General features: G+C 43.8%; 2 protein-coding genes across 5 annotated transcripts in view; one reads left to right on the forward strand and one right to left on the reverse strand.

The window, feature by feature from the left end:
- The window catches only part of RTN4 (reticulon 4), a 67,993-nt gene extending 61,068 nt beyond the window's left edge, over positions 1-6,925 (forward strand). For all 4 annotated transcript variants that reach the window (XM_081254743.1, XM_081254744.1, XM_081254745.1 and 1 more), the window contains 4 exons: positions 4,529-4,598; positions 5,252-5,298; positions 5,483-5,541; positions 5,932-6,925. In XM_081254743.1, the coding sequence (XP_081110869.1) occupies positions 4,529-4,598; positions 5,252-5,298; positions 5,483-5,541; positions 5,932-5,974 (219 nt within the window). In that variant the 3' untranslated portion in view covers positions 5,975-6,925. The remainder of the gene's footprint in view (positions 1-4,528; positions 4,599-5,251; positions 5,299-5,482; positions 5,542-5,931) is intronic.
- A 99-nt stretch (positions 6,926-7,024) lies between these two features.
- Positions 7,025-25,231, reverse strand: part of EML6 (EMAP like 6) — a 372,392-nt gene continuing 354,185 nt past the window's right edge. Inside the window, exons 33-42 of the mRNA XM_081254742.1 lie at positions 19,680-19,888; positions 18,715-18,872; positions 17,952-18,066; positions 15,816-16,004; positions 14,343-14,515; positions 13,746-13,908; positions 12,071-12,174; positions 11,234-11,387; positions 10,736-10,836; positions 7,025-9,053 (exon numbers count right to left, since the gene is read on the reverse strand). Of these exons, the coding sequence (XP_081110868.1) occupies positions 8,897-9,053; positions 10,736-10,836; positions 11,234-11,387; positions 12,071-12,174; positions 13,746-13,908; positions 14,343-14,515; positions 15,816-16,004; positions 17,952-18,066; positions 18,715-18,872; positions 19,680-19,888 (1,523 nt within the window). The 3' untranslated portion in view covers positions 7,025-8,896. The remainder of the gene's footprint in view (positions 9,054-10,735; positions 10,837-11,233; positions 11,388-12,070; positions 12,175-13,745; positions 13,909-14,342; positions 14,516-15,815; positions 16,005-17,951; positions 18,067-18,714; positions 18,873-19,679; positions 19,889-25,231) is intronic.

The following is a 25,231-nucleotide window of genomic DNA, read 5'->3' on the forward strand; positions in this document are numbered from 1 at the left end:
GCTCTTGTTTTAAAACAATGGTTCTCAGTCTTGGCTGCACATTGGAACCACTGGGGAGCTATAAAATAATACTTGGGAAGGGGAAGGACTGGGGGTCCCATCCCCTGAAATTGTGATTTAATTTTTCTAAGGACACTGCTTGGAGAACACTGTTTTTAAAAGTTATGTCTTTAAGCTGTAAACCCTAGGCTATAGTTTTCCCCCTACGCTTACTTCTGCACCCCTTTTATTATAAAAGAAAAGCATGTGACAGTCTCCACTGGGCTCAGCTTTGGGACTTCTTGAGTAAGGCTCAGCTTTATTAGGGGGTTCTGCCTTTTGAAATCTCAAATCCCAAGAAAAAGTCTAATACTTTTATTTACTAGATACTAAGACTAGGTGTTTTCGGCAGAGGTTCTTATTTTTCCATCATTATGGCTTTGGGTGATAAAGACTGGATTCTTTATGACAGTAGTTCTGTGACTTGCAGTGAAAATATATGTTAAAATTATAAGAAAATTTTTAGCTATGGTTGTCTCATCATCCGGTAACCATAATGTTCCAGAATTCAGTCTGAAATCTGAAAGTGAGCAAAAAAGTCCTGAATTCCAGAAATAGCTGACCCAAAAGAACATTAAAATCTAGCCCTCACGCTCCTAGGCATTAATTAACATACACATTTTGACAGTTTCCTTTCTGGTTTCTTTGGCCCACAGAAAAATTAGACAGGAAATGGGCTGGGGAAAATGTGATACTAATGAATGAGGCTGAAGATGTCAAAAGTCAAATGACTTTCAGCATTTAAAACTTCAGAAAAAGTTTGAAAATATCAGAATTGCTGAAGTAATTTCTGAAATTCTGTTAAACACCCTCCTCCCATTTTCCTTAAAAAATGCCTCCCCACCCCACGGAGCCATCATCTAATAAAAAAATCTGCAGAGCTTTTCAATGAGATATGTATGTGATATGCACTTAAATTGAATTCCCTATTCCCCTGGACAAAAGACAAACAAGACAAGGCCCTTGCTCTCTTCCGGTAAGTATTTACTAGACCTCCATTGTACTTTGCCCCTCTTTCCTCCAGCCTCATTAGTGCCTAGAGAGAGATGAGCCTTTGACTTCCACAGTTAATATGCATTGGCTGCAATGCTGCCAAGAATTTGCCATAGAAGAGCATAGAATTTGTAGGTTTAAAGTGTTTATTGACCTTTTCCCTGCCTGTCTGTAATAGCATGCACGTTCATGACCATTAATAAATGATTACTCTGTAAATGGTTTTACTGTATAGCAGAGCAGAGATTCTGGAGTCAGATAAACCTGAGATCACTGTCACCTCTAGTCTGGCAACTTGCTTAATCTTTCTGTGTCTTGGTTTTCTCTTCTATGGGGATAATAACAGTATTTAACTTTTGGGGTTATGATGAGATTAACTGACCTAATATATGTTCAAAAATTTGTTAGCTGCTGTTGTTATTGACAGTTTTAGTAATTGTGCACTTGCTAGATGCTGGTTCTTAACTCCTTTCTCTCCTGATGGTGTGTTCTCTGGAAACCCTTACCCAATATTTTCATTTTGGGCCCCTGAAGTGTTAAATTTTCTCCAAACTTAGCTGCAACATTTTAAAATTCTGTGATAGTCCATAAAAATGTGAATTTCTGGCCTCTCTCTTTAAATGGGAAAATTTGGCAACATTAGCCTGGAATACTTGCTGGGCAACAGTCTGTGGAGCTGGATTGTGTGTGCTCCTTGAGAGGGAGAATGCACATATCTGCCTCAGTCCTTACCAAGTCTCCCTCATGTTTTATTTTATTTTTTTTTTTTGGCGGTACGTAGGCCTCTCACCGCTGCGGCCTCTCCCGTTGCGGAGCACAGGCTCCGGACGCGCAGGCCCAGCAGCCATGGCTCACGGGCCCAGCCGCTCCGCGGCATGTGGGATCCTCCCGGACGGGGGCACGAACCCGTGTCCCCTGCATCGGCAGGCGGACTCTCAACCACTGCGCCACCAGGGAAGCCCCTCCCTCATGTTTTTATGTCACCTGCCTGGCCCCATAGACCTTTGAAGCCTCCCTCCGTTCCTCTCTATGTGTCTGGATAGTCTGGCTTTTAGAAAGTGTGTCCTCCAAGAGGCAAGTCTAGTGATATTTGAGCCCCTTAGATCACCTAGGTGTGAGGTCTTGGGTTTCTTTGTGGCTTTGGAGTGCAGCCTTGTTGGTGACTTAATGACCAAATTAGGACTGACTTCTAGCTTGTGTGTTAGTTTCTGAATTTTGTCATGGTAAGGATGTCTTTATTGCTAAAGCAATTTCTTCTAAAATGTAGAAGGTCGACTCTTCCGTGTCGACTTGTGGATGGTGATGGATGAAAATAGCTCTGTTGCTCTATGGTAAACTTGCTCAAGTGCAGCAGTTATATTTAGCTTTTGCAATAGGAGTCTAAAACTATGTGAGAGGGAAAAGGCTTGCTAACTGGAGTCATGCTTCAAACCGTTCTATCAGTGGTTTCATAGTGGTTGCAAAGACCAGGGCAGCATTTAATTTTTGATTTTCAATTGATGAGTGTTAAGAAGGCTTGATATTTGCTCACTTGAACATTAAATTCAGTTATAGGGGTAAGCAGAGTGTTGCTCTTTGTAGAACTGACAGTTGCTACAGGAATCCAAAGTATCTTCCTAACCCGCAGTAAATATAATTACTAGAGTCTGAATACTTTAATTACTGCTCAGCACCCAGCTCATAGTAGGCATTCAATCAGATTTTGTTGAGTGAATGAACACATGGACAAAGATATGCTTTAGATAAGGGTTAGCAAACTACTGTCTGTCTGGCCTATGGCCTGTTTTTGTACAGCCTGGGAGCTAGGAATAGTTTTTATGTTTTTAAAGGATAAAATTCAAAGAATATGTGACAGAGATCCCTTGTGGCCCACAAAACCGAAAATGTTTATTATCTTACTGTCTTTCTTTACAGAAAAAGTTTGCTGATCCCTGCTTTAGATGATGGACGTGCTAACTCCTCTCTCCTCTCCTTCTTTTCTTATATACTTTGTTATTGGTACCTAAATAGTTGTTGTAGATGGTGGCGTTGTGGTGGTGTTTGTGACCTACTAAATATGGCAGAGAGATTGCCAGACACATGAAGGCTCTTAATAGGAAGCAAAGGAACTGCTCCTGCTGAATGTTTAATAAAATCCGGACTTTGTGTTTATAAGTCTTCAAGAACTGCTCTGAACATGGCATTGAGTTTTTACTATATGATGTCACCAAGAACTGGAAGAAAACTTTGAAATCCTCTTTTTCAACCATTCATGAGTAAACTAAAGTATGGCGAGGAAATAAAGGACTCCTCAAAATGAAATCACTTTTTGGAAACAAGGCCTTTCCCAAACTGCTGTATTTAATGATTAAAAAAAAAAAAACCAGATTTTGAGACCAGATTACTAAAATAGGAGAGTTTAGTCAGTTCACTGCAGTCCCCAGTCCCCTGGAGGGGACAGCGAAATATGATATGAGTGAAGTATTACCTCAACTTGGGCAAGTTACTACACTCTATGTTTTTAGTGTCTGCATCTGCTGTGGTAATGATAGCAGTGCCTACCCTATAAAGTGATTAGGAGGAATAAATGAGTTTGTATTTGTAAAGCATTTAAAACAGTGCCTGGCACTAATATGGTAAGAACTGGGTTAGTGTTTGCTAAATAAATAAAGAAGGCAGTGGCTAAAAGAATAATAACGGTCAATTTTATTAATAGGTATAAAAGTTAGAGGAGTCCTCATTCCAAGGGGTCCTCATTGGCTGTTAAAACATGTATCACTGGAGAGACAGTGCCTCTGATCCTTAATAAAATGCTAGAGCTGATATTTTTGGTACCTGAAACCTAGTCTCCCTGATAATAAGTCTTCCTGCACCATTATTGCTTATTCAGATGTATGATATTTTAATGTCTGAATTATTCAGCTCATACAGATCTTGAATCACTTGTTTGTTAGTACTTTAAAATCAGTTTTAATAGCTAATCCTCATGATAGCTTTCCAGTCTTCCCATTTAGAAGCTAAGTGCTATAGGTGGTGTACCTTTGGTATGTTTTCTGATCTCAGAGAAAACAGAATCGACTACTTGGTGGTGTAGTCCAGAGAAAAATGAATTGAGTCTATTAATTGTTTTAATTAGATTCAGAAATTCCTGAATGGAGACTGGCAACTTAGAAGTGAAATACCCATATTATTTTACCAAGTCTCCAAGGAGTATGCTGCTATTAGTTTGGCATTTAGATGGGTTGCTTTTATTTGAAGGCTTAAGAAACTTACTTGGGGACTTCCCCTGGCAGTCCAGTGGTTAAGACTTTGCCTACCAATGCATGGGGTGCGGGTGGTTCGATACCTGGGCGGTGGAGCTAAGATCCCACATGCCTCCTGGCCAAAAAAAATATAAAACAAGCAATATTGTAACAAAGTCAATAAAGACTTTAAAGATGGTCCACATCAAAAAAAAAAAAGAAACTTGAATTTAAGTGGCTAATGTTTTTAAGTGTCTAATGTTATTTTCTTATAGTTTGCAGTGCTGATGTGGGTATTTACCTATGTTGGTGCCTTGTTCAATGGTCTCACGCTACTGATCTTGGGTAAGTCTACAAAACCATTGGAATGAAAAATTACTTAAAAAAAAAAGATGGGGGACTATCCCTGGTGGTCCAGTGGTTAAGACTTTGTGCTTCCACTGCAGGGGGTGCGGGTTCGATCCCTGGTCAGGGAACTAAGATCTCACATGCCACACAGCACAGCCAAAAAAAAACAAGATGGTGTGCAAGGAGCTTAAAGACATTTTAGTGGAGAATATCCTTATATTATAGGAAAAATAGAGGATATAGGTTAGAGATTGTGATCTCTTTAAATAAATTGCTAATACTGATACTGTTTATGGAAATGTCACTTTACTTCCTGAAGACTACTCCAACTAACAGTGATAAACCAGATCAAGGGTGGCCTTATTTGATGGTGCAGTCATAGATCTAACTAACCAAGACCAGGGATGCCTGTATTTTATAAAGTCTGCGTGATGTGATTTGAAGCCACGAACGGTTCCTGCAGCCTCCCTTGGTTACTTCATTGCCCTGTGATGGCTCCCCTGCAGCAGGTGCATCCAGGAGATCCTTGTGTCTTCCTCATTAGGAACACTTCAGACTATCTTAAGAGTGCTGCCAGTTTGATGGCTTTGTAGTGTTCGTTCCCTAAATCATACCAGTCTGTTTTAAAAGTTGTGTATTTCCTTTTTCAGCTCTGATTTCACTCTTCAGTGTTCCTGTTATTTATGAACGGCATCAGGTAATTTAACTGCAGACTTCAGAATACAGAGCACACTCTCTTATATGGAACTTAGAAATGGATCAGTGCCAGTTTCCAAAGCCTTATAAAAATGAGAAATGTGGTTTCTTAAGCCTTTAATATGTTTAATAAGATTTTTTAGCAACGGTGATTTTCTAATAACTTCTTTCTACCTCTCTCTCAGGCGCAAATAGATCATTATCTAGGACTTGCAAATAAGAATGTTAAAGATGCTATGGCTAAGTAAGTATTTAAAATCTTTTTTTAACGCTAAGGATAGGTGTACTGGCTTTGACCACAGTGCAGTATTCTCATATTTAAGACATAATGAGTAGTCACTTTCAATCAGACCTAAAGTGTGACAGAGTTGCCGAAAGATTTTTTTTCTAACATTTGGATCATTAATTTCTATGTGTACTTACATGTATTTAAGGCTTTATTTAAGTCTAATTTGTAAGGCCAGGGTGGCAAAATTATAGCTCATAATTTGACAGCCTTAGGATTTTATTTCTTGTATAAGCTGAGCAATGTACAAGTAATTCTTGAAGGATAGGCATTTTAAGAAGCAGAAAACAAAATACTAAAATTTCAAAATATTTACATTAACCTCTTCCCCCTCCTTTTCATTTGTAGAATCCAAGCAAAAATCCCTGGATTGAAGCGCAAAGCGGAATGAAAAAACCTGAAATAAGTAACAATAGGCGTTTAAAGGGGATATTCATTTGATTCCACGGGGGGGGAGGGTCAGGGAAGAATGAAGCCTTGACATTGCAGTTTCACAGATCTTTATTTTAGCAACACAGTATCTGAGGAAAAATGACCTGTCTTGACTGCCCTGTGTTCATCATCTTAAGTGTTGTAAGCTGCTATGTATGGATTTAAACAGTAATCATATTTGTTTTTCCTGTATGAGGCACTGGTGAATAAAAAAAAAGATCTGAGGAAGCTGTATATTATACTTTGTTGCAGGTAGTCTTGCTGTATTTGGGGAATTGCAGAGAAAGTGGAGCTGAAAAAATAACCCTTTTCACAGTTTGTGCACTGTGTATGGTCTGTGTAGATTGATGCAGATTTTCTGAAATGAAATGTTTAGACGAGATCATACCACCAAAGCAGGAGTGAAAAGGCTCACCTTGCTGGTATGTTCTAGGTGTATTGTGAATTTTACTGTTATATTAATTGCCAATATAAGTAAATATAGATTATATATCTATCTATATATAGTGTTTCACAAAGCTTACCCTTCTACCTTTCCAGCTGCCCCACAGTGCTTGATATTTCAGTCGTTGGTTTCATGTGTGTAGTTCCAAAGCACATAAGCTAGAAAAAGAACATATATTTCTAGGAGCACTGCCATCTGTTTTCAACATGAAACGATGCCATGCCAATAGAACTCCTCAACATAAACTTCATCACACAGTCTTACTGTAGTTAATTTTGTCACAAACCCTGGACTGAATCTAATGCTTCCAAAAGTGTTGTTTGCAAATATCAAACAAACATTGTTATGCAAGAAATTATAAAATGACGATTTATACAATTGTGGTTTAAGCTGTACTGAACTAAATCTGTGGAATGCATTGTGAACTGTAAAAGCGAAGTATCAATAAAGCTTATAGACTTAAAATATGTTTGGTATTTTGGTTTCCTGAATGTGCTGCAGATCAAAATGGTAGACTTCACTTCCACGAGTGTGCGGTGGCTTGTACTTTCAGAAAGGTTTTAAGCTCAGAGTACAGCCACATTTATTTTGAAAACAAAAAGAACAATTTATTTATTTGACACATACCAAAATGTTTTTAAATATTTTTTATACTTCTTTGATAATTGAAAATACATGCACCAATATTTTAACACAGAATACAGTGCAGGATTTATGAACATACGTAAAATCATACCATATAAATGTTTATAAATCAGATTTAAGAACTTTTCTTGACACACAGACACTATTGCTTTTTAAATATAGTGTCCATATCCTCATTGATCAATTTATTGTTTTTCACATGGTTATTCAATGCAGGATCCGATCAGTATGAAAGGTCAGTGGTACAATATAGGCAGACATGGTTATCACTCAGCATCACCAGTCACATGGTTACAGAACACAGAATTAGGGCTGCATAGGGACTCTAACTGTGGGCCCAACAACCTATCAGTGGATTAATGTAAGGCATTAATAAATTGGTATATAAAAATAGCTTAATGAGTGATCTAATCCATTTAGAATGCTGAAGCACTTCTGTGGTAAATGTTTGTTAATCTATTTAATTGAAAATGCTTCGTTTCACCTTTCCTGTAAACTGACAACTGCAAATAGCCAGTGACTCAAGATCCAGAATTTTTTAGTTCACTGACTAGAAGGACTAACCGGTATATGTGCTCAGAGTCCCAGTCCCTCACCAGCCTGCCTTCCTGAGCGTGCCGTCAGCCCTTACCGTTGTCAGCGGTCGGCCAGGTGTCAAGTACGATGGAGGTGGTTTAGGATGCCTTCTGGTTTTGCTGGCCAAGTCACAGTCTGTCATCCAGCCAACTCTGAGGAACTCTAAACTAGATGATTTTTTATAATCGTGAGTTGTCAAATATTATTTGGGCTTAGGAATTTGTTCCGCAGAGAGTTCTTAAAAATCCAGACTTGACCCATGTAGTTCACGTGACACAAATCACTGGGACCAAGTCTACCCCACTCTGGGAGTGGTAAACCCAGGGCAGCCTCAGGTCACCTCAGTTATCACCATTTTAGGTTTAACGAGATAAATCAGCTCACCTTCCTGGACCTACTTGAGCTTTTTTTTTTTTTTTTTTTTTTCCTTCCCCTTCTGTAGTAGAAGTTTGTCTTATTTGAAGTGTTTTGGATGTTGTGGGTTTGGCACTCAATATGATGAAAACCGGTTCTACCCACCCACCCTGACTCCTGAATTTAATATTCTTTGCTGCTCAACTTCAAATAGCCACTGTTTCCCAAGCAGGTAACTGATGTCTTTCATTTAGGAAGCCTTGACCTAAATACCTGACCTGGGTGACAGACCAGGAGTCTGCTGAGGGTCCTGTAGCCCTCTTCAGTTTTGACGTTTTAGCACCGTATGTAGAAAGGAGACAATCTGGGGGAGGGGAGACAGCAGCCCACACACCTGGAAGCTTTCAAAGGCACTTAACGGATATAAAACTGCAAATGAAACGTTAAAAAATTAAGTGTCTCAACTTGTTTATACATGGCTCATTTGGTTTTGAAAGCTAAACGTGGAGAACAGAGGCTATCAATATTTCTAGTTCAGTGAATCTAACTTAAGCTGTCCTGTTCAACTTCCTTATTTGTAAAAATGAACATTTTTAAAGTATATAGAAACATACTAGCAAAACATCTTTTGTAAAAGTTTTGATGCAAATCAAAAGCTACATATTGGTTAGGGTAACTGAGGCTTTAAATTTTGTCAGTGGGCTACATTGTCAGATAGGATTTCTTTGTCACTGTAGTTAGTACGTATAGTTTTTAGTCTCAGGAACAGAGGCAAGCAGTCTGAACTTGTTAGAACTGACCTTCCTTTTTGGCCTGACGGTTTTGGAGATTCCAGGCGATGGGCGCAGTCACACCACTTCACTAGCACTTGGAGCTTGTACGGCCTGCGGTGTCGTAGGCCTTTCCCAGCAGCTGGCGGCCAGGAGGCACTTCATCACTGCCTCCGCGGTGGCTGGCGGCAGCAGCAGCAATAAAGTAAGAGGACTCTGGCACTTCCAGGCATCGCCACACGAACACGCTGAAAAGGCAGACCAAACAGTCATTTTGCAGGGCTGGACATCATGCTTTTGTCAAGTGACAAAAACCAACTTTGCCAAGTGCTCCGGAGTCAAACCCAGGTGGTGTAGTGAACATTTTGATTTCAATTTCAAAAAACAAACCAGGGATCTTGCCACCAATTAAAGGTCTGTTGCTTTTTTAAAAGGTCTATTGTTTTTTGTTTCGTTTGGCTCTTTCAGCAGCCTGCGTGTCCCTTCTGAACGGGAGGACTTCTGGCAGCCTGACTTCACACTATCTCTCTTGTTACTACTGAAAAGGTTTTATCAGCTCCACTCGAGTAGGAGAGCCCTTCCTGGTGCTCAGCACAGGGCCAGGGATCGCGGTAGGCTCTCATGACTGCAAAGGCCAAGGGGGCCCTGCACTGGAAAGGTGACATCTAAGCCTTTTTTAGTAATCAAGAGTCCCCTCGTATCTCCTGGGGACGGGTTCGCTTATGTCTCCCGGTGTTGGCCTGTTCACAGTTAGGCGGATGCTGCTTTGAATGGGTGTTTGCGCCCCACAGGGAGCTGCTGTCAGTACTATCTCAAGGGCTGTAAGTGCCAGCAGCGGTTGGCACAGCAGCCTGGAGACGGGTGCTCCCAGGCAGGCCATCAGAAAGCATCTTTTGGGGCCATTTTCTACACTGCTTTTGGGTAGGAAGTGGGCTGAAATTCTCTTCAGGTGCCTTTTCCACAACCTCACTCAGACCACTAAAAATAAATCTGGAATGCATGCATTTCTTCTTGATCCCCCCCCAGGAGTTCTGCCTGGGCTGAACAGAAACCAATATTCACGTTTTGATAAAGCCCTTCAACTACATTAGGTATGGAGAAGCTGAGTGACTTCGAATGACCCCATCCTGTTGCTCCACGCTCCAAATAAGAAACGCCCTTGGTGAAGGGACAGGAGAAGGCTGCCTTCTTGGAAATGCTGATGTCATCTCTCGAGCAGGCTGGTAGGGGTCCTTCTAAAAGGCACTGGAAGACCAACCACGCCTCACAGGACAATGGGCCTGTTTCACAGTGAGCAGTGGTTAAGGTCAGTAGCAGCCCTGGCTCAGGAATCCACATAGCTGGTTGAGGTTCTCCTGCTACTAAATAGCACTGGCCCTAACAGCTTCACCCCTTATCTGCTTTCATGTGTATAATCGGGTAACATATGTCCTGCTTGTTTCTCAGGGTGACTGAGGCTCAGTATTACTATTTTTAAACCTCTCTCAGTTGTGGATTAATGATCCATGTTAAGAACTCTAGTGATGAATTGGAAGTTCTGAGTTAAAAGGCCTATGGATCAAGGTCATTCTGACCTCCTGATTATATGCAGTGGACGCCGTGGGCTGTCCAACAGCTCCTACTGGAATCAGTATCTTGGGCCTCTCACCACCTGCCCCTCCAGCCAGCAATGCTCAGAGTAGCTGTTGCATGCCCTTGGCTTCTCACCAATCCCAGGACAGCTCTAGTGGGGACAGAGGCCCATCAAGAATTGGGTTGGGAGTCCCCAGAGACTAAAGCTCTTCTACTTGGAAAGTCGTCACTGGATCTCCGGTTCACTGTCCCACCTCAGCCCCTCCACGTGCCCCTGGGAGGAGCTGACACCTGAGGTGGGGACGGGAGGGGGTGAAGGCTAGGCCTGGGGGCAGAGCCAGAAGAATCAGGCTGGTACCTGCAGTCGTCTCCTCCAGTGCTGACCACGTACTTGTCGTCATGAGAGAAACGGATGTTTGTCACGTGAGCCGAGTGACCGAAGTAACGCTTATGCTTGGCCTGTGAGCAAAAGTGAATGGAGGTGACTGAGACCCTGTTCCTTCAGCCACCATGGACCACTTCCAGGACTCAGTCCCCCCTCCTAGGACCTCCCTTCACCCATGGGATGCCCACTGGGTCTGAGCATCTCTGTGAGCAAGCCCTTCACTGGCTTCCTGCCTCATTCCTGCCCCACTTGTGGCCACTCTGTCCCCCCTCCATCCTCCTGGCTTCCAGGACTTCCCCTCCTGAGGGAGAGGAAAAGGTTAGGTGTTGCCAAGTCTCCCCAGGGCTGTGACAAGATTCCTCTTGTTCTAGATTCTAGATGGCCATGTAGATGTGGCCACGATTTCCAGCAGACTGCAGAAGATCAGCCAGCCTGGAGGCAGTGCAGGGAGTTACTCTAAGGAAAACTCACAAATTTCTCTGTGCATGGGAAATCAAAGAGCTTCACGAGCCCAAAGTCGTCTCCCGTGACAATGTTCAGGCCAGCGTGGGTCACACACGCGCAGTTGACATCAGCCTTGTCTGCGTTTCGTGGCCAGATGCCAATGACTTCGTCTCCCAGAATGCTGTTCCAACAGGAAGAGGTGTGAGACGGGTGGGAAGGCTTCGTGCAGTCAGACACCCTCTCCCAGGAATGAGAGGGGAATTCAGCGTGGTCACGCGGCTCCTCTGGCAGGACGGCACCTGTCCCCTCCGCCTCTGAATACCTGCCCCAGCTCCTACCATTCTCTGCCCCAGTCCCTTTCACCCTAAAAAGAAAAGGTACCTCCATCTTTGATTCTCTCCCTCTTCCCTACGATGCTTCTGAGTATATGTAGCTTGGGAGAAGTGCGGGGCTCTTCAAGCTCACGGGTTGGTGGCCTCTATTCCCTTGACGGGCAGGGCCCTGCTGCTTACCCTGCTACCCGGCACTGCCGGCCCTCCCTCTCCCTCCCAGGGATTGGAGGAGGCCTCACTATACCGCAGGGGGTCTGGCCAAGAGCTGGGGGATGGTTTCCCTTTGAACTTGCTAGATGGGGTTGGGGATGAGTAGGACAGATTACACAAAAAGAGGGACTTTGCGTTTCAAAAGCCCAGGTCAGACCAAAGCCAGTGGCCCAGACTGGGAGCAAGAGGCCTCCCGCCCCGACCCCGCAAAGGAAAGAGCTCTGTCTCTGAGCTGCTTCCCAGCCACACACAAACTTGGAGGCTGAGGCTGGGACGAGAGTCTCCCTTGTGACCTTTTCCTCCAGAGTTTTCCTCCAGTCACCTTGTCCAGGAGGCCCAGGTGATCTTCTCAATGACCGTGGCTTCAGTGACCTGCTTCCCCAGGGGGACCTCATGCACCTGGCGCTTGTAGGCTCCTGTTGACACCTGCAAGTGGGAAGCAGCCAGGCCTATCAGCTTTCTTTCCCATCCAAAGGACTCCCCTTTGGGTGTATTGCTTCCCAACCTCTGCATCCCCAGGACTTTTCACCAAACCCAAGCTCAGCTCCAGGCTGCAAAGCCTGTGGTCAGCCCGCAGCAAAGTTCACACAAGCAGGGCATTTTCCCCTCCGTTTTCTTGCTATTTTCCAAAGTCCTAAGGCAGCGGTTCTCCAAGTGTGGTTCTTGACCGGCAGCGTCAGCCTCAGCTGGACACTGGTTAGAGATGCACATTCTTGGGCCCCACCCTAGACCTACCCAGTCGGACAACCTGAGGGCGGGGCCCAGCAGGCTTTCACAAAGCCTCCAGGTGATTCTGGTGCGCGCTTAGGTTTGGGAACCCCTGTTCTCAGAGAACCAAGGTCCTGTGCAACAGAGCTGAGGCAAGTCTTATGGACGGCAGCTGACAGAGATGATTTCTGAAGTATTAGGACCTGATCCTGGCTTCTCTGGGAAACTTCTAGAGGCAACTGACCATTTTCCAACCAATGGCCGCTGCCTCCATCACTAGCCCCCTCCCTCCCTGGGGTGCTAGACCAGCCACCCCAGATTTCCCTGCTGTACAGGGATGAGCCGAGATCTTTCCCACATCAGGGCCTTCATGCAGAAGGCCTGGAACCATGTTCCCGCCTCCCTTGGGTGGCTGACTCCTACACACCCTGCAGACCGCAGCTTAAACAGCACTGTACGGAGAGGATGTCAGTGCATCTATTTAACAGTCAGTGCCTGTTAGATGCTCCCTCAGGGCACTGTACTTTTCCTTCTCAGCACATAATCATGATTTGTAGTTATAGGTGTATTTTGTGATGATTTGTTTAATGTTCATCTTGTCCACGACAAGGCAAGCTCCAGGAGAGCAGGGATCAGGCCCATTTCATACATCCAAAAGCCTGGCGTAGCGCCTGGTTCAGTCCACACTTGATGAGTGAAGCGTCCTCTCTCCTTTCACAAAGACTACCCGACTCCAGGCTGGCTCACAAATGCATAACATTTGTTCAAAGTGCTGGAGAAATCATTGTTCTATTTTCAGCTCTAAGTGCCAAGAGTGGGAGCCCTCTCGATCCCTCCCCGCTTGTCAGTCTCCCCGGGGGCCAGTGATGGGCTCTCACTCCAGGCTGACTGTCTGGAGTCTGAGTCCCAAGTTGGAGGGACCACACTACCCATGGGATGTGGAATTGAGATGAGTAAGTGTAAGAAGCAACACAGGCTTCCGTGCAGCCCCAGAGAACTAGGAATTAGGAAGCTTTGGAGGGGTGGTGGTGAGAGGAGGATCAAGATGATTAGGGCTTGTTTCCTGCTTTCCTGCTGAAGAATAAGTACTATTTTAAGTTCTATTCGACTTTCTTAAGTTCTCTAAGCCTCTGTTTCTTCATTTATAAAATAGGAGGGAAACTAACAGTACTTAAACAGTTCCAGTGAACACATTTTCTGACACAGAGGAAGCACTGATTTCATAAAAGCCATTGTTTGTAATACTATTATTAATGGTTACCCCAGATATCAGTAAAGCCAAAGCATACCTGGATGTATTTGCCATCTGCGGAAAAATCCATCTGAATGACAAAGCTCGGGATATCTTTGCAGTAGCCGATGCGGTTCAGACTTGTGCCCTGAGTGAGGTCATAGAAGTCAACTGTGTGTCCAGAAGAACCAACAGCTAAGAATCTGCTGTCTGGGCTGATTCTAGAAAAAGCAATCCAAGAGCACGGTCCGTGAGGGGGGCTGTGTAGGGCCGGCCAGGCATGAGGTCTGCTCTGGGACAGGCCTCCCAAGCTCAAAGGCAATTAGATCACACGTCATGATTCACGTGTGGTTAGCTTTTCCTAAAGTCTATGGAATTTGACAGCTTCTCTGGACCAAACCCCCCGTAAGTAAGTAAATGGATGTGTGCAGTCTTTTGTAGAAGGCTTTTATGAGAAGTTTTTACCACACTCTCATGGAAATTAGCAAAGACATGTCTGAGAACTAACGTGTGAGAGGGTCTCCTTCCATAGTTGGCTCACTGAAAAGGGATTGTGAGCTCTTCATTCCAGCCATGACCCTCCTGGAATGGGAAGCATGGGAGGGAGAATGAATGCCCGCCTTTCTCCTCCCTGCCCAGACTGCCTGCTAGGTACCTGATATCTTGGATAGCAGATTTCCGGTCTCGTTTCTTCCCCCAAACTTTCAGGCTGTTCACCAACAAGACGACAAACTCTCCATTCTTCATGCCAATGGCCACCATCTCCCCATCAGGGCTGTAGGCTGCACACCTGGCCGCGTGGCCCAGGTTCACCTTGTTTAGCAGCTTCTACATTGACACAAAGTAATACCACCTGAGCCCTTGGCCGCCTCAGCTGGTCTCCAGGGGAAATCCTGCACCCAGGCCAGAGCAGCCAGGCTGCCTCTAGGGAGGCGCCAAACCTCTTGCTTCTAATAGTAAGTGTCCCTGAGTGGCTGAGGTGGGCAGTATGTTTTGACTGAGCAGCTGGAGAGACAACACGGTTTAGGACAGAGGTTGGCGAACTTATTCTGTGAATGGTTTGAGAGTAAATATTTTTAGGCTTTGGAGTCCATATGGTCTCTCACAACCAGTCAGCTCTGCCAGTGAAGCACAAAGGCAGCCATGGACACCAACATAAACAAAAAGCATGGCTTACTTTGCAGAAACGGGCAGCAGGCAGACTTGACCCTTGGGCCGCAGCTTGCTGACCTCTTGCTCAGGGGAAGAGTTTGAGCTTCAGCATGTGTGAGTTCAGATCCCAGATCCTGGCTCTGTCCCTAGCTGGGTGTGTTTGGGTAAGTTACTTCCCCGTTTTCCCATGTGTAGAGAATCAATATTAGTATTGGTCTTGCAAGGTGTCGTAAGCATTAATGATAGCATATATGAAGCACCGGGTATGTAGTGGCTGTTAATAAACATAATCATTATGAACTAAGGAGTATAACCACCACACTTAGCCTTCTCCATGTCTGTTCTATGATCCTTACACTGAAAATGTGACTGAAACATTTACTAGCCATTTTGTAATGAAACCAAGTATGTTAATTATTAGAACTTAAGTACTTGTTTTACTATCAGCTAAGACTTGGTAATATTAATCTTTTTTCCCCCCAGATTTCCTATTTGACATTTTTACTCCAGACAAGTTATTTTTTTGAATTTTTTTGTATTTTTAAATTGTTTTTCCAAATGCTAAGAGAAACCTTGTTGGGATTTTGATTGAAATGTTCCATTTGGGAACATTTGATATTTTAAATCATTTTTAGTCTTCCCATCCAGGGAAGACATGATTTATCTCTTTGTTTTTTAGTTTTGTGGGTTCTTTCATGACAAGAGAATAATCATTCTCAATTATATTATTCCTGTACTATAAATATTCATAGATGGATATACAGCTAAAATACATATATATATAGACTGGGTGTGTGTGAACAGGACTTCTTTTATTATCAGTCCCTCTAACTTAATTGCTGCCCTGTGGCCGATCTCCTGCCCAGCCCCATCCCCCCTTCTGGCCTGACCCTGGCCGAACCTCCCCTCGCCCAGGGCTGTCACTGCTCTGAGGCCCACATGGGGCATCCAAGCCTGTGCAGTGTCGGCCCCTGACCTTGTCAGCCAGGTCCCAGATTCGGGCTGTGCCGTCGTTACTGGCAGAGATGAAGATGTCCTTGGAGGGGTGTGTGGCCAGGCCCCAGATCTCCCCTTCCATGTGTCCATCAATCAGGATGTTGGAAGCAGCATTTTTTTCACCAACTTCAATGATTTCTCCATCCTTGGTTCCCACTAAAATCTTTCCCTGTTGTAATCAAAACACTATTAGAAGAAAGAAAAGCACTACAGGATCCCACTCCTATGAAGTACCTAGAATACTCAGACTCACAAAGTAGAATGGTGGTTTCCAGGTGCTGGGGAGATGGGGCAAAGGGAGTTATTGTTATTAGACACCGAGCCTCCGTTTCACAAGATGAAAAATGTTCTGGGGAGGGGTGGTGGTGATAGTTGCACAACTATGTGAATGAATTTAATACCACTGAATTGTACACTTAAAAATGGTTAAATGGGGGCTCCCCTGGTGGCGCAGTGGTTGAGAGTCCACCTGCCGATGCAGGGGACGTGGGTTCGTGCCCCGGTCTGGGAAGATCCCACATGCCGCGGAGCGGCTGGGCCCATGAGCCATGGCCGCTGAGCCTGCGCGTCCGGAGCCTGTGCTCCGCAACGGGAGAGGCCACAGCAGTGAGAGGCCCACGTACTGCACCACAAAAAAAAAAAAAAAAAAAAAAAAAAAAGGGTTAAATGGTAAATTTTATGTTCTCTATATTTTGTCACAATTTAAAATAAAATAATATAAAAAAACACTATTAGGGCTTCCCTGGTGGCGCAGTGGTTGAGAGTCCGCCTGCCGATGCAGGGGACACGGGTTCGTGCCCCGGTCCGGGAAGATCCCACACGCCACGGAGTGGCTGGGCCTGTGAGCCATGGCCGCTGAGCCTGCGCGTCCGGAGCCTGTGCTCCGCAATGGGAGAGGCCACAACAGTGAGAGGCCCGAGTACCGAAAACAAACAAACAAACAAACAAAAACACTATTAGAGTAACTTGGGAAAGTGCCTTTGCTGGCACTGGTATTAAAATAGGAAGAGCCAAGAAGTGTTTTGTTCTTAGCCACTGATTTGCCATCCTAAGCGAGCCCCTCACTTGGCCTGTACTCTCCCGGCCACCTTGGGGAGAGTTCCACCAGAGCCCTCCATCATCTCGCCTCTGCTGAATGGTGCAGTGACTGCAAGCTCGCTGCAGAGCAGGGCAGCCAGCTCCTCCTCCTGGACAGCCCAAACTCTTCCTAAGTCCTTCCTCGCACTGAACAAAATCCACCTCCCAGGTGACCTCTAGGTTCTGGGCCTCGTTCTGCCTTCATCTCCTGTAGGTCTAATTACCCTTCCGGATGACTGTTGTGTATCTATTTAAAAACAAAATTCCCAATTTCCAATTATGTAGACTCCAAGTCGGGTTTGCCTTTTTAGTGGAGAGCATCTAGAAAGCAAATTCTTAGACTGATACCAATTCCAAAATATAAATACAAGGTATTAAATAGAGGTTAAGAGATTTGTTTTCAAGTGTTTCAGAATCTCCTGGGGAATTAAAAATAAAGAAGAAGAAAAGGAAAACACACATCAAGGTCAAGGCCCCACTCCCGAGATTCTGACTTGGCGGCTCTGGATATGAGCTTGGATATCCATGATTAAAAGACAAAAACAAAACTCCACAGTTGTGTGTGATATTTAGCTCAGGTACAACTTGAAAACCAATGGCTTTGAGTCAGACAGTTTGGCAGTCCTTCCCCTTCCCGGCTGCGTACCCTTGGGCATGGGCAACTACTTAATATCCCTGTGCCTAAAATCACATTGTCTATAATAACAGCAGCTAACATCTACTGACTGTGGCCATGTGCCAGGCATAATGAAAGATGCTGTGCATGTATGATGCATGCAATCCTCACAACAACCCGTGTGCTGGACACAGAAAGGCTAAGCAACACAGCCAAGGTCACACAGCCAGTTCTACTGGGTGAGTCACACTCTGCACCCAGATCTGTCTGATTGTGCTAAGCTGCTTCCCCTCTGCACTAAGTCACACCCGGGAGGCTTGTTCTAAGAACTCAACCACTCAGCACAGGGCAAGTGTCCGGCTGGGAAGGTGCTGGACGAATTCTGGGTGCCACTGGCAAAGGCCCGCCCCACCCGGTGCTCACTTTGCCACGGCACACAGAGCGCACACACTCCACCAGCTGCCCCGTCTCCAGTTGGAAGGCCCGGCAGCGCTTCATCTCCTGGTCCCACAGTTTCACAGCACCTCCTTCTTTGGTCCTGAAAAAGATCAAGAACTTAGCATGTTAGCGCTCATCCTAAGACCGCCCAGGATCCTCCGCTGCCCTCTCTCCCTGTCATCTCCTCAAGGTCCCATCCCCTCATCCCCAGGCCCAGCAGGACAGACCCTCTGGGATGGCCCCTTTCATAAGCCCTGCTGATGAGCTACCAGAACCCCTTGAACTTGCAGATTTCCTAGACTGCTTTCAAATGCCACCACCGTGGAAGGAAGGAGAATCAAAATCAAACCGTGTTTTTGTTAGATCGAACGACGAAGAGAAATGTTTCTCCTATTTTGCAGCTTGGCTTTCACATGGTCCCGGTCTGCACTGGACATCCCCCCTCTTCTCACCCCTCCTGCCTCCTCCCAAAGAGCCACTGACAGTAACACCTAATCGACAGCAGAGTCACCTGGTCTGTTCGAGAACACCTCTCCGGTTTTTCAACTACCAAGGCACCACCTCTCTGACCCTTACTTCTGAAGGTTCTGACCCAGGGCCCTCTGGGAGAGACGGAAGACTCATCTCCGTGATGCAGAAAAGACAGGAGAGTGAAAATCTGCATTTTCTCCAAGTTGGAGATGCTTCTGTCAGTTTCTCCCAAGACAATCCAAAAAGACTTGGTGTTCCCAGAGGAGCTCGGGCTTACGGCCGCTCTTTTCCACCGGTCACTATGAGCCCGTCCCGAAGGGTCGTGTACATTGTGAAGACGGGGCCTGTGTGAGCCTTGGCCACCAGCCGGACAAGGAAGTGGTCCTTCCACACGTAGACGTCGCCGTTGATGGCACCCGTGAAAGTGAGGTTGTTCTGTAAACAAAGGGACACCTTCCACACCAGGACACTTCCTGCAGCCCTCGAGAGGGTTCCCTCCCAGCCACCCACTCCACTGCTAAGGCACCAGAGCCGGAGAAACATAAACACACTCAAATTGACCTTCTGTGCCAAGGGAAGGTGAAAGAATTCTCAAAAGAGCATATGGTAAGGAAATCATCTAGCTTTGCGGTGTTAGTTTTGGGAACAGTTGATTTCCCCACTGAGCACAGCTCCGCTTTTTAATGCACTTCCATTCTGTGAGCAGCCTCAGGTGACTGCAGGGAAGGGCGGGACCCCAGTCTTTGAGGAGACTTTCCTGGCCTCATCTACAAGGAGGGTAAACCCACACCTGGAGGACCAAGAGTTGGCTGTGTTCCAAAATTTCCCCAGGGGGAGCCTGTGTTGGCTGAGGGCAGCCCACAGCCTGTGTAAGAGTGTCAGGGGATTTATGGCACAAGTGGACTGGGGGGAAAGGGATGCTGTCCAGTGGTGGAAATGTCCCTCAGCCTCTGTGGCCATCTAGCCTAGTCGGACAGGCCTGCAAGTCAATCTGGCTCTGGAATAATGAAACTCCAGCCCTTGGTCGGGGTCCTGCTTTTTTCTGATTAACATTTGGAGGGGGAAAATACAGTCAACTCACCCATCTGTGCTAAGGAAACAAAATAGTGGTTGCAAATAATCCAGTAAAGGAGATCTGTGGAAATGGCTTCCTTGCTGTTCACAGCTTCTAGGATATACCTGCCCCCCATGCCCATGCCCAGGGGTTCAGGGTCCCGTCAGGAAGCTTCTGCTGAAACTCACAGCACCGAAGGCCACAGAGAGCATCGTCTGCATCTTGGCAGCCTCCATGGACCCTATGACCCCTTTCTTATAAAGCAGGGCACTGCCTGCCAGGGTCCAGAACTTCATGTGCTTGACTCCGACAGACACAAACTGCGTGTCTGAGTCAGGGCGAAACTCCACCACGAATATGCGCTCCAGGTGGCCCCCTCGGCTAGCAACCTTGGCACCTGCGTGGGTGAAAGAGTCTGGTGAGGTGGGTCCTACGCTCCCGGGCCAGGCAGGGGAGCTGCAGCCCAGGACAGAGGGCTCTCTGTCCCAGCAAGGCCCAGGGCACACTTCTGGTTCCTTCTTCAGCCGCCTCCTCCCACCTTCAGACACTACTCCCTGGGTGGGAAAGAGACCTTGTCTGGGAAATTTCCAGAGCAGCAGGTGCTGCTAACAAAACCTCCAACCTAACTCTACCCCGTCCCCATGAGCCACGAGCCACATCCAGGCATCTGGGAACAGAGGAGGAAAGGATGGCCCAGGAGACAGAAGTTTCCAGATACGAGAAAAGGGCAAAACAGCTTAAGGGCATCCCCTGCCTTGCCACCTCCAACAGGATTCACCCCACAGGAAGCCACAGCCTCCCCACAGCACCACTGGAGACACATTCTTTCAGACTGTTGTTGTTTTTCTCCCAAATTCCTCTGCTTTTAATTTCTTTAAAAAGTTCCCCAAATCCCTTTTTCTTTCATGGTTTTTAGGTTTCAAATGCTTACCTTTTATATTACTAGTTCTTTCCCTCAACCTCATTTATTTGTTTTTGATTTCTGTCCTGAGTTTTATTTAACCTTTGCCTTAATGAGATCTCAGCCCCACCATTTATCTGCACAACAGTTTTGGAAAAATTATTTTAACCTCTCTGTGCCTCAGTTTCCTCATCTGTAAATTGGGGGATAATAATAGTTCCCACTTTATAAGGTGTTGTGACAATTAAAAGAATTGATAAAAGGGAAGCCCTTAGAACAGGCTTGGTGCAGTGAGGGTTCTGTAAGCAGTAACTACAGTTAGTTATTTTTATTGCTCTTTTACCTCCTTTTAAAATCTCTGAGCTTCTAGTCTTATCCCATCTATTTTTATCTCATCATTATTTTCCAGTCCTTGAATTTTTAATTTTTTTTAACATCTATACTGGAGTATAATTGCTTTACATTATTGTGTTAGTTTCTGCTGTATAACAAAGTGAATCAGCTATATGTATACATATATCCCCATATCCCCTCCCTCTTGCATCTCCCTCCCAACCTCCCTATCCCACCCCTCTAGGTTGTCTCAAAGCACCGAGCTGATCTCCCTGTGCTATGCAGCTGCTTCCCACTAGCTATATACACTACCAAATGTAAAATAGATAAGTCCATGCCACCCTCTCACTTCTTCCCACCTTACCCTTCCCTCTCTCCAGGTCCTCAAGTCCATTCTCTACATATGAGTCTTTACTCCGGTCTTGCCCTTAGGTTCTTCAGAACCATGTGGTTTTTTTTTTAGATTCCATATATATGTGTTAGCATACAATATCTGTTTTTCTCTTTCTGACTTACTTCACTCTGTATGACACACTCAGATCCAGCCACCTCACTACAAATAACTCAATTTCGTTTCTTTTTATGGTTGAGTAATATTCCACTGTATACATGTGCCAGAACTTCTTTATCCATTCATCTGTCGATGGACACTTAGGTTGCTTCCATGTCCTGGCTATTGTAAATAGTACTGCAATGAACATTGTGGTACATGACTCTTTTTGAATTATGGTTTTCTCAGGGTACATGCCCAGTAGTGGGACTCCTGGGTCGCATGGTAGTTCTATTTTTAGTTTTTTAAGGAACCTCCATACTGTTTTCAATAGTGGCTGTATCAATTTACATTCCCACCAACAGTACAAGAGGGTTCCCTTTTCTCCACACCCTCTCCAGCATTTATTGTTTGTACATTTTTTGATGATGGCCATTCTTACTGGTGTGAGGTGATACCTCATTGTAGTTTTGATTTGCATTTCTCTAATGATTAATGATGTTGAGCATCCTTTCATGTGTTTGTTGGCCATTTGTATATCTTCTTTGGAGAAATGTCTATTTAGGTCTTCTGTCCATTTTTGGATTGGGTTGTTTGTTTTTTTGATATTGAGCTGCATGAGCTGCTTGTAAATTTTGAGGATTAATCCTCTGTCAGTTGCTTCATTTGCAAATATTTTCTCCCATTCTGAGGGTTGTCTTTTCATCTTGTTTATGGTTTCCTTTGCTGTGCAAAAGCTTTTAAGTTTCATTAGGTCCCATTTGTTTATTTTGGTTTTTATATCCATTTCTCTAGAAGGTGGGTCAAAAAGGATCTTGTGATTTATATCATAGAGCGTTCTGCCTATGTTTTCCTCTAAGAGTTTTATGGTGTCTGGCCTTACATTTAGGTCTGTAATCCATTTTGAGTTTATTTTTGTGTATGGTGTTAGGGACTGTGTTAATATCATTCTTTTACATGTAGCTGTCCAGTTTTCCCAGGACCACTTATTGAAGAGGCTGTCTTTTCTCCATTGTATATTCTTGCCTCCTTTATCAAAAATAAGGTGACCATATGTGTGTGGGTTTATCTCTGGGCTTTCGATCCTGTTCCATTGATCTATATTTCTGTTTTTTGTGCCAGTACTATACTGTCTTGATTACTGCAGCTTTGTAGTATAGTCTGAAGTCAGGGAGCCTGATTCCTCTGGCTCCGTTTTTCTTTCTCAAGATTGCTTTAGCTATTTGGAGTCTTTTGTGTTTCCATACAAATTGTGAAATTTTTTGTTCTAGTTCTGTGAAAAATGCCATTGGTAGCTTGATAGGGATTGCATTGAATCTGTAGATTGCTTTGGGTAGTACAGTCATTTTCACAGTATTGATTCTTCCAATCCAAGAACATGGTATATCTCTCCATCTGTTTGTATTATCTTTAATTTCCTTCATCAGTGTTTTATAGTTTTCAGCATACAGGTCTTTTGTCTCCTTAGGTAGGTTTATTCCTAGGTATTTTATTCTTTTTTGTTGCAATGGTAAATGGGAGTGTTTCCTTCATTTCTCTTTCAGATATTTCATCATTAGTGTATAGGAATGCAAGAGATTTCTGTGCATTGATTTTGTATCCTGATACTTTGCCAAATTCATTGATTAACTCTAGTAGTTTTCTGGTAGCATCTTTAGGATTCTCTGTGTATAGTATCATGTCATCTGCAAACCGTGACAGCTTTACTCCTTCTTTTCCGATTTGGATTCCTTTTATTTCTTTTTCCTCTCTGATTCCTGTGGCTAAAACTTCCAAAACTATGTTGAATAATAGTGGTGAGAGTGGGCAACCTTGTCTTCTTCCTGATCTTAGTGGAAATGGTTTCAGTTTTTCACCATTGAGAATTATGTTGGCTGTGGGTTTGTCATATATAGCCTTTATTATGTTAAGTTCTCTCTATGCCTACTTTCTGGAGAGTTTTTATCATAAATGGGTGTTGAATTTTGTCAAAAGCTCTTCCTGCATCTACTGAGATGGTCATATGGCTTTTCCCCGTCAATTTGTCAATATGGTGTATCACATATATGGATTTGCCTATATTGAAGAAACCTTGCATTCCTGGGATAAACCCCACTTGATCATGGTGTATGATCCTTTTAGTGTGCTGCTGCATTCTGTTTGCTAGTATTTTGTTGAAGATTTTTGCATCTATGTTCATCAGTGGTATTGGCCTGTAGTTTTCTTTCTTTTTAACATCTTTGTCTGGTTTTGGTATCATGGTGATTATGGCCTTGTAGAATGTGTTTGGGAGTATTCCTCCCTCTGCTATATTTTGGAAGAGTTTGAGAAGGATGGGTGTTAGCTCTTCTCTAAATGTTTGATAGAATTCGCCTGTGAAGCCATCTGGTCCTGGGCTTTTGTTTGTTGGAAGATTTTTAATCACAGTTTCAATTTCAGTGCTTGTGATTGGTCTGTTCATATTTTCTATTTCTTCCTGATTCAGTCTGGGCAGATTGTGTTTTTCTAACAATTTGTCCATTTCTTCCAGGTTGTCCATTTTATTGGCATAGAGTTGCTTGTAGTAATCTCTCATGATCTTTTGTATTTCTTCAGTGCCAGTTGTTACTTCTCCTTTTTCATTTCTAATTCTATTGATTTGAGTCTTCTCCCTTTTCTTCTTGATGAGTCTGGCTAATGGTTTATCAATTTTGTTTATCTTCTCAAAAACACAGCTTTTAGTTTTTTGATCTTTGTTATTGTTTCCTTCATTTCTTTTTCACTTATTTCTGATCTGATCTTTATGATTTCTTTCCTTCTGCTAACTTTGGGTTTTTTTTTGTTCTTCTTTCTCTAATTGCTTTAGGTGTAAGGTTAGGTTGTTTATTTGAGATGTTTCTTGTTTCTTGTGGTAGGATTGTATTGCTATAAACTTCCCTCTTAGAACTGCTTTTGCTGCATCCCATAGGTTTTGGGTTGTCGTGTTTTCATTGTCATTTGTTTCTAGGTATTTTTTGATTTCCTTGTTGATTTCTTCAGTGATCTCTTGGTTATTTAGTAGTGTATTGTATAGCTTCCATGTGTTTTTTTTTTTTTTACAGTTTTTTTCCTGTAATTGATATCAATCTCATAGTTTTATAGTCAGAAAAGATACTTGATATGATTTCAAATTTCTTAAATTCACCAAGGCTTCATCTGTGACCCAAGATATGATCTATCCTGGAGAATGTTCCATAAGAACTTGAGAAGAAAGTGTTTTCTGTTGTTTTTGGATGGCATGTCCTATAAATATCAATGAAGTCCATCTTGTTTAATGTGTCATTTAAAGCTTGTGTTTCCTTATTTATTTTCATTTTGGTTGACCTGTCCATTGGTGAAAGTGGGGTGTTAAATTTCCCTACTATAATTGTGTTACTGTCAATTTCCTCTTTTATGGCTGCTAGGATTTGCCTTATGTATTGAGGTGCTTCTACATCGGGTGCATAAATATTAAAAATTTTATATCTTCTTCTTGGATTGATCCCTTGATCATTACATGATGTCCTTCTTTGTCTCTGGTAGTAGTCTTTATTTTAAAGTCTATTTTGTCTGATAAGAGTATTGCTACTCCATCTTTCATTGACTTCCATTTGCATGGAATATCTTTTTCCATCCCCTCACTTTCAGTCTGTATGTGTCCCTAGGTCTGAAGTGGGTCTCTTGTAGACAGCATATATACGGGTCTTGTTTTTGTATCCATTCAGCCAGTCTATGTCTTCTGGTTGGAGCATTTAATCCATTTACATTTAAGGTAATTATGAATACGTATGTTCCTATTACCATTTTCTTAATTGTTTTGGGTTTGTTATGGTACGTCTTTTCTTTTTCTTGTGTTTCCTGCCTAGAGAAGTTCCTTTAGCATTTGTTGTAAAGCTGGTTCGGTGGTGCTGAATTCCTTAGTTTTTGCTTGTCTGTAAAGGTTTTAATTCTCTGTCGAATCTGAATGAGATCCTTGCTGGGTAGAGTAATCTTGGTTGTAGGTTTTTCCCTTTCATCACTTTAAATATGTCCTGACACTC

The sequence above is a fragment of the Mesoplodon bidens genome (genome assembly GCF_964165515.1).
Source record: "Mesoplodon bidens genome assembly, chromosome: 14".
NCBI lineage: Eukaryota > Metazoa > Chordata > Mammalia > Artiodactyla > Ziphiidae > Mesoplodon > Mesoplodon bidens.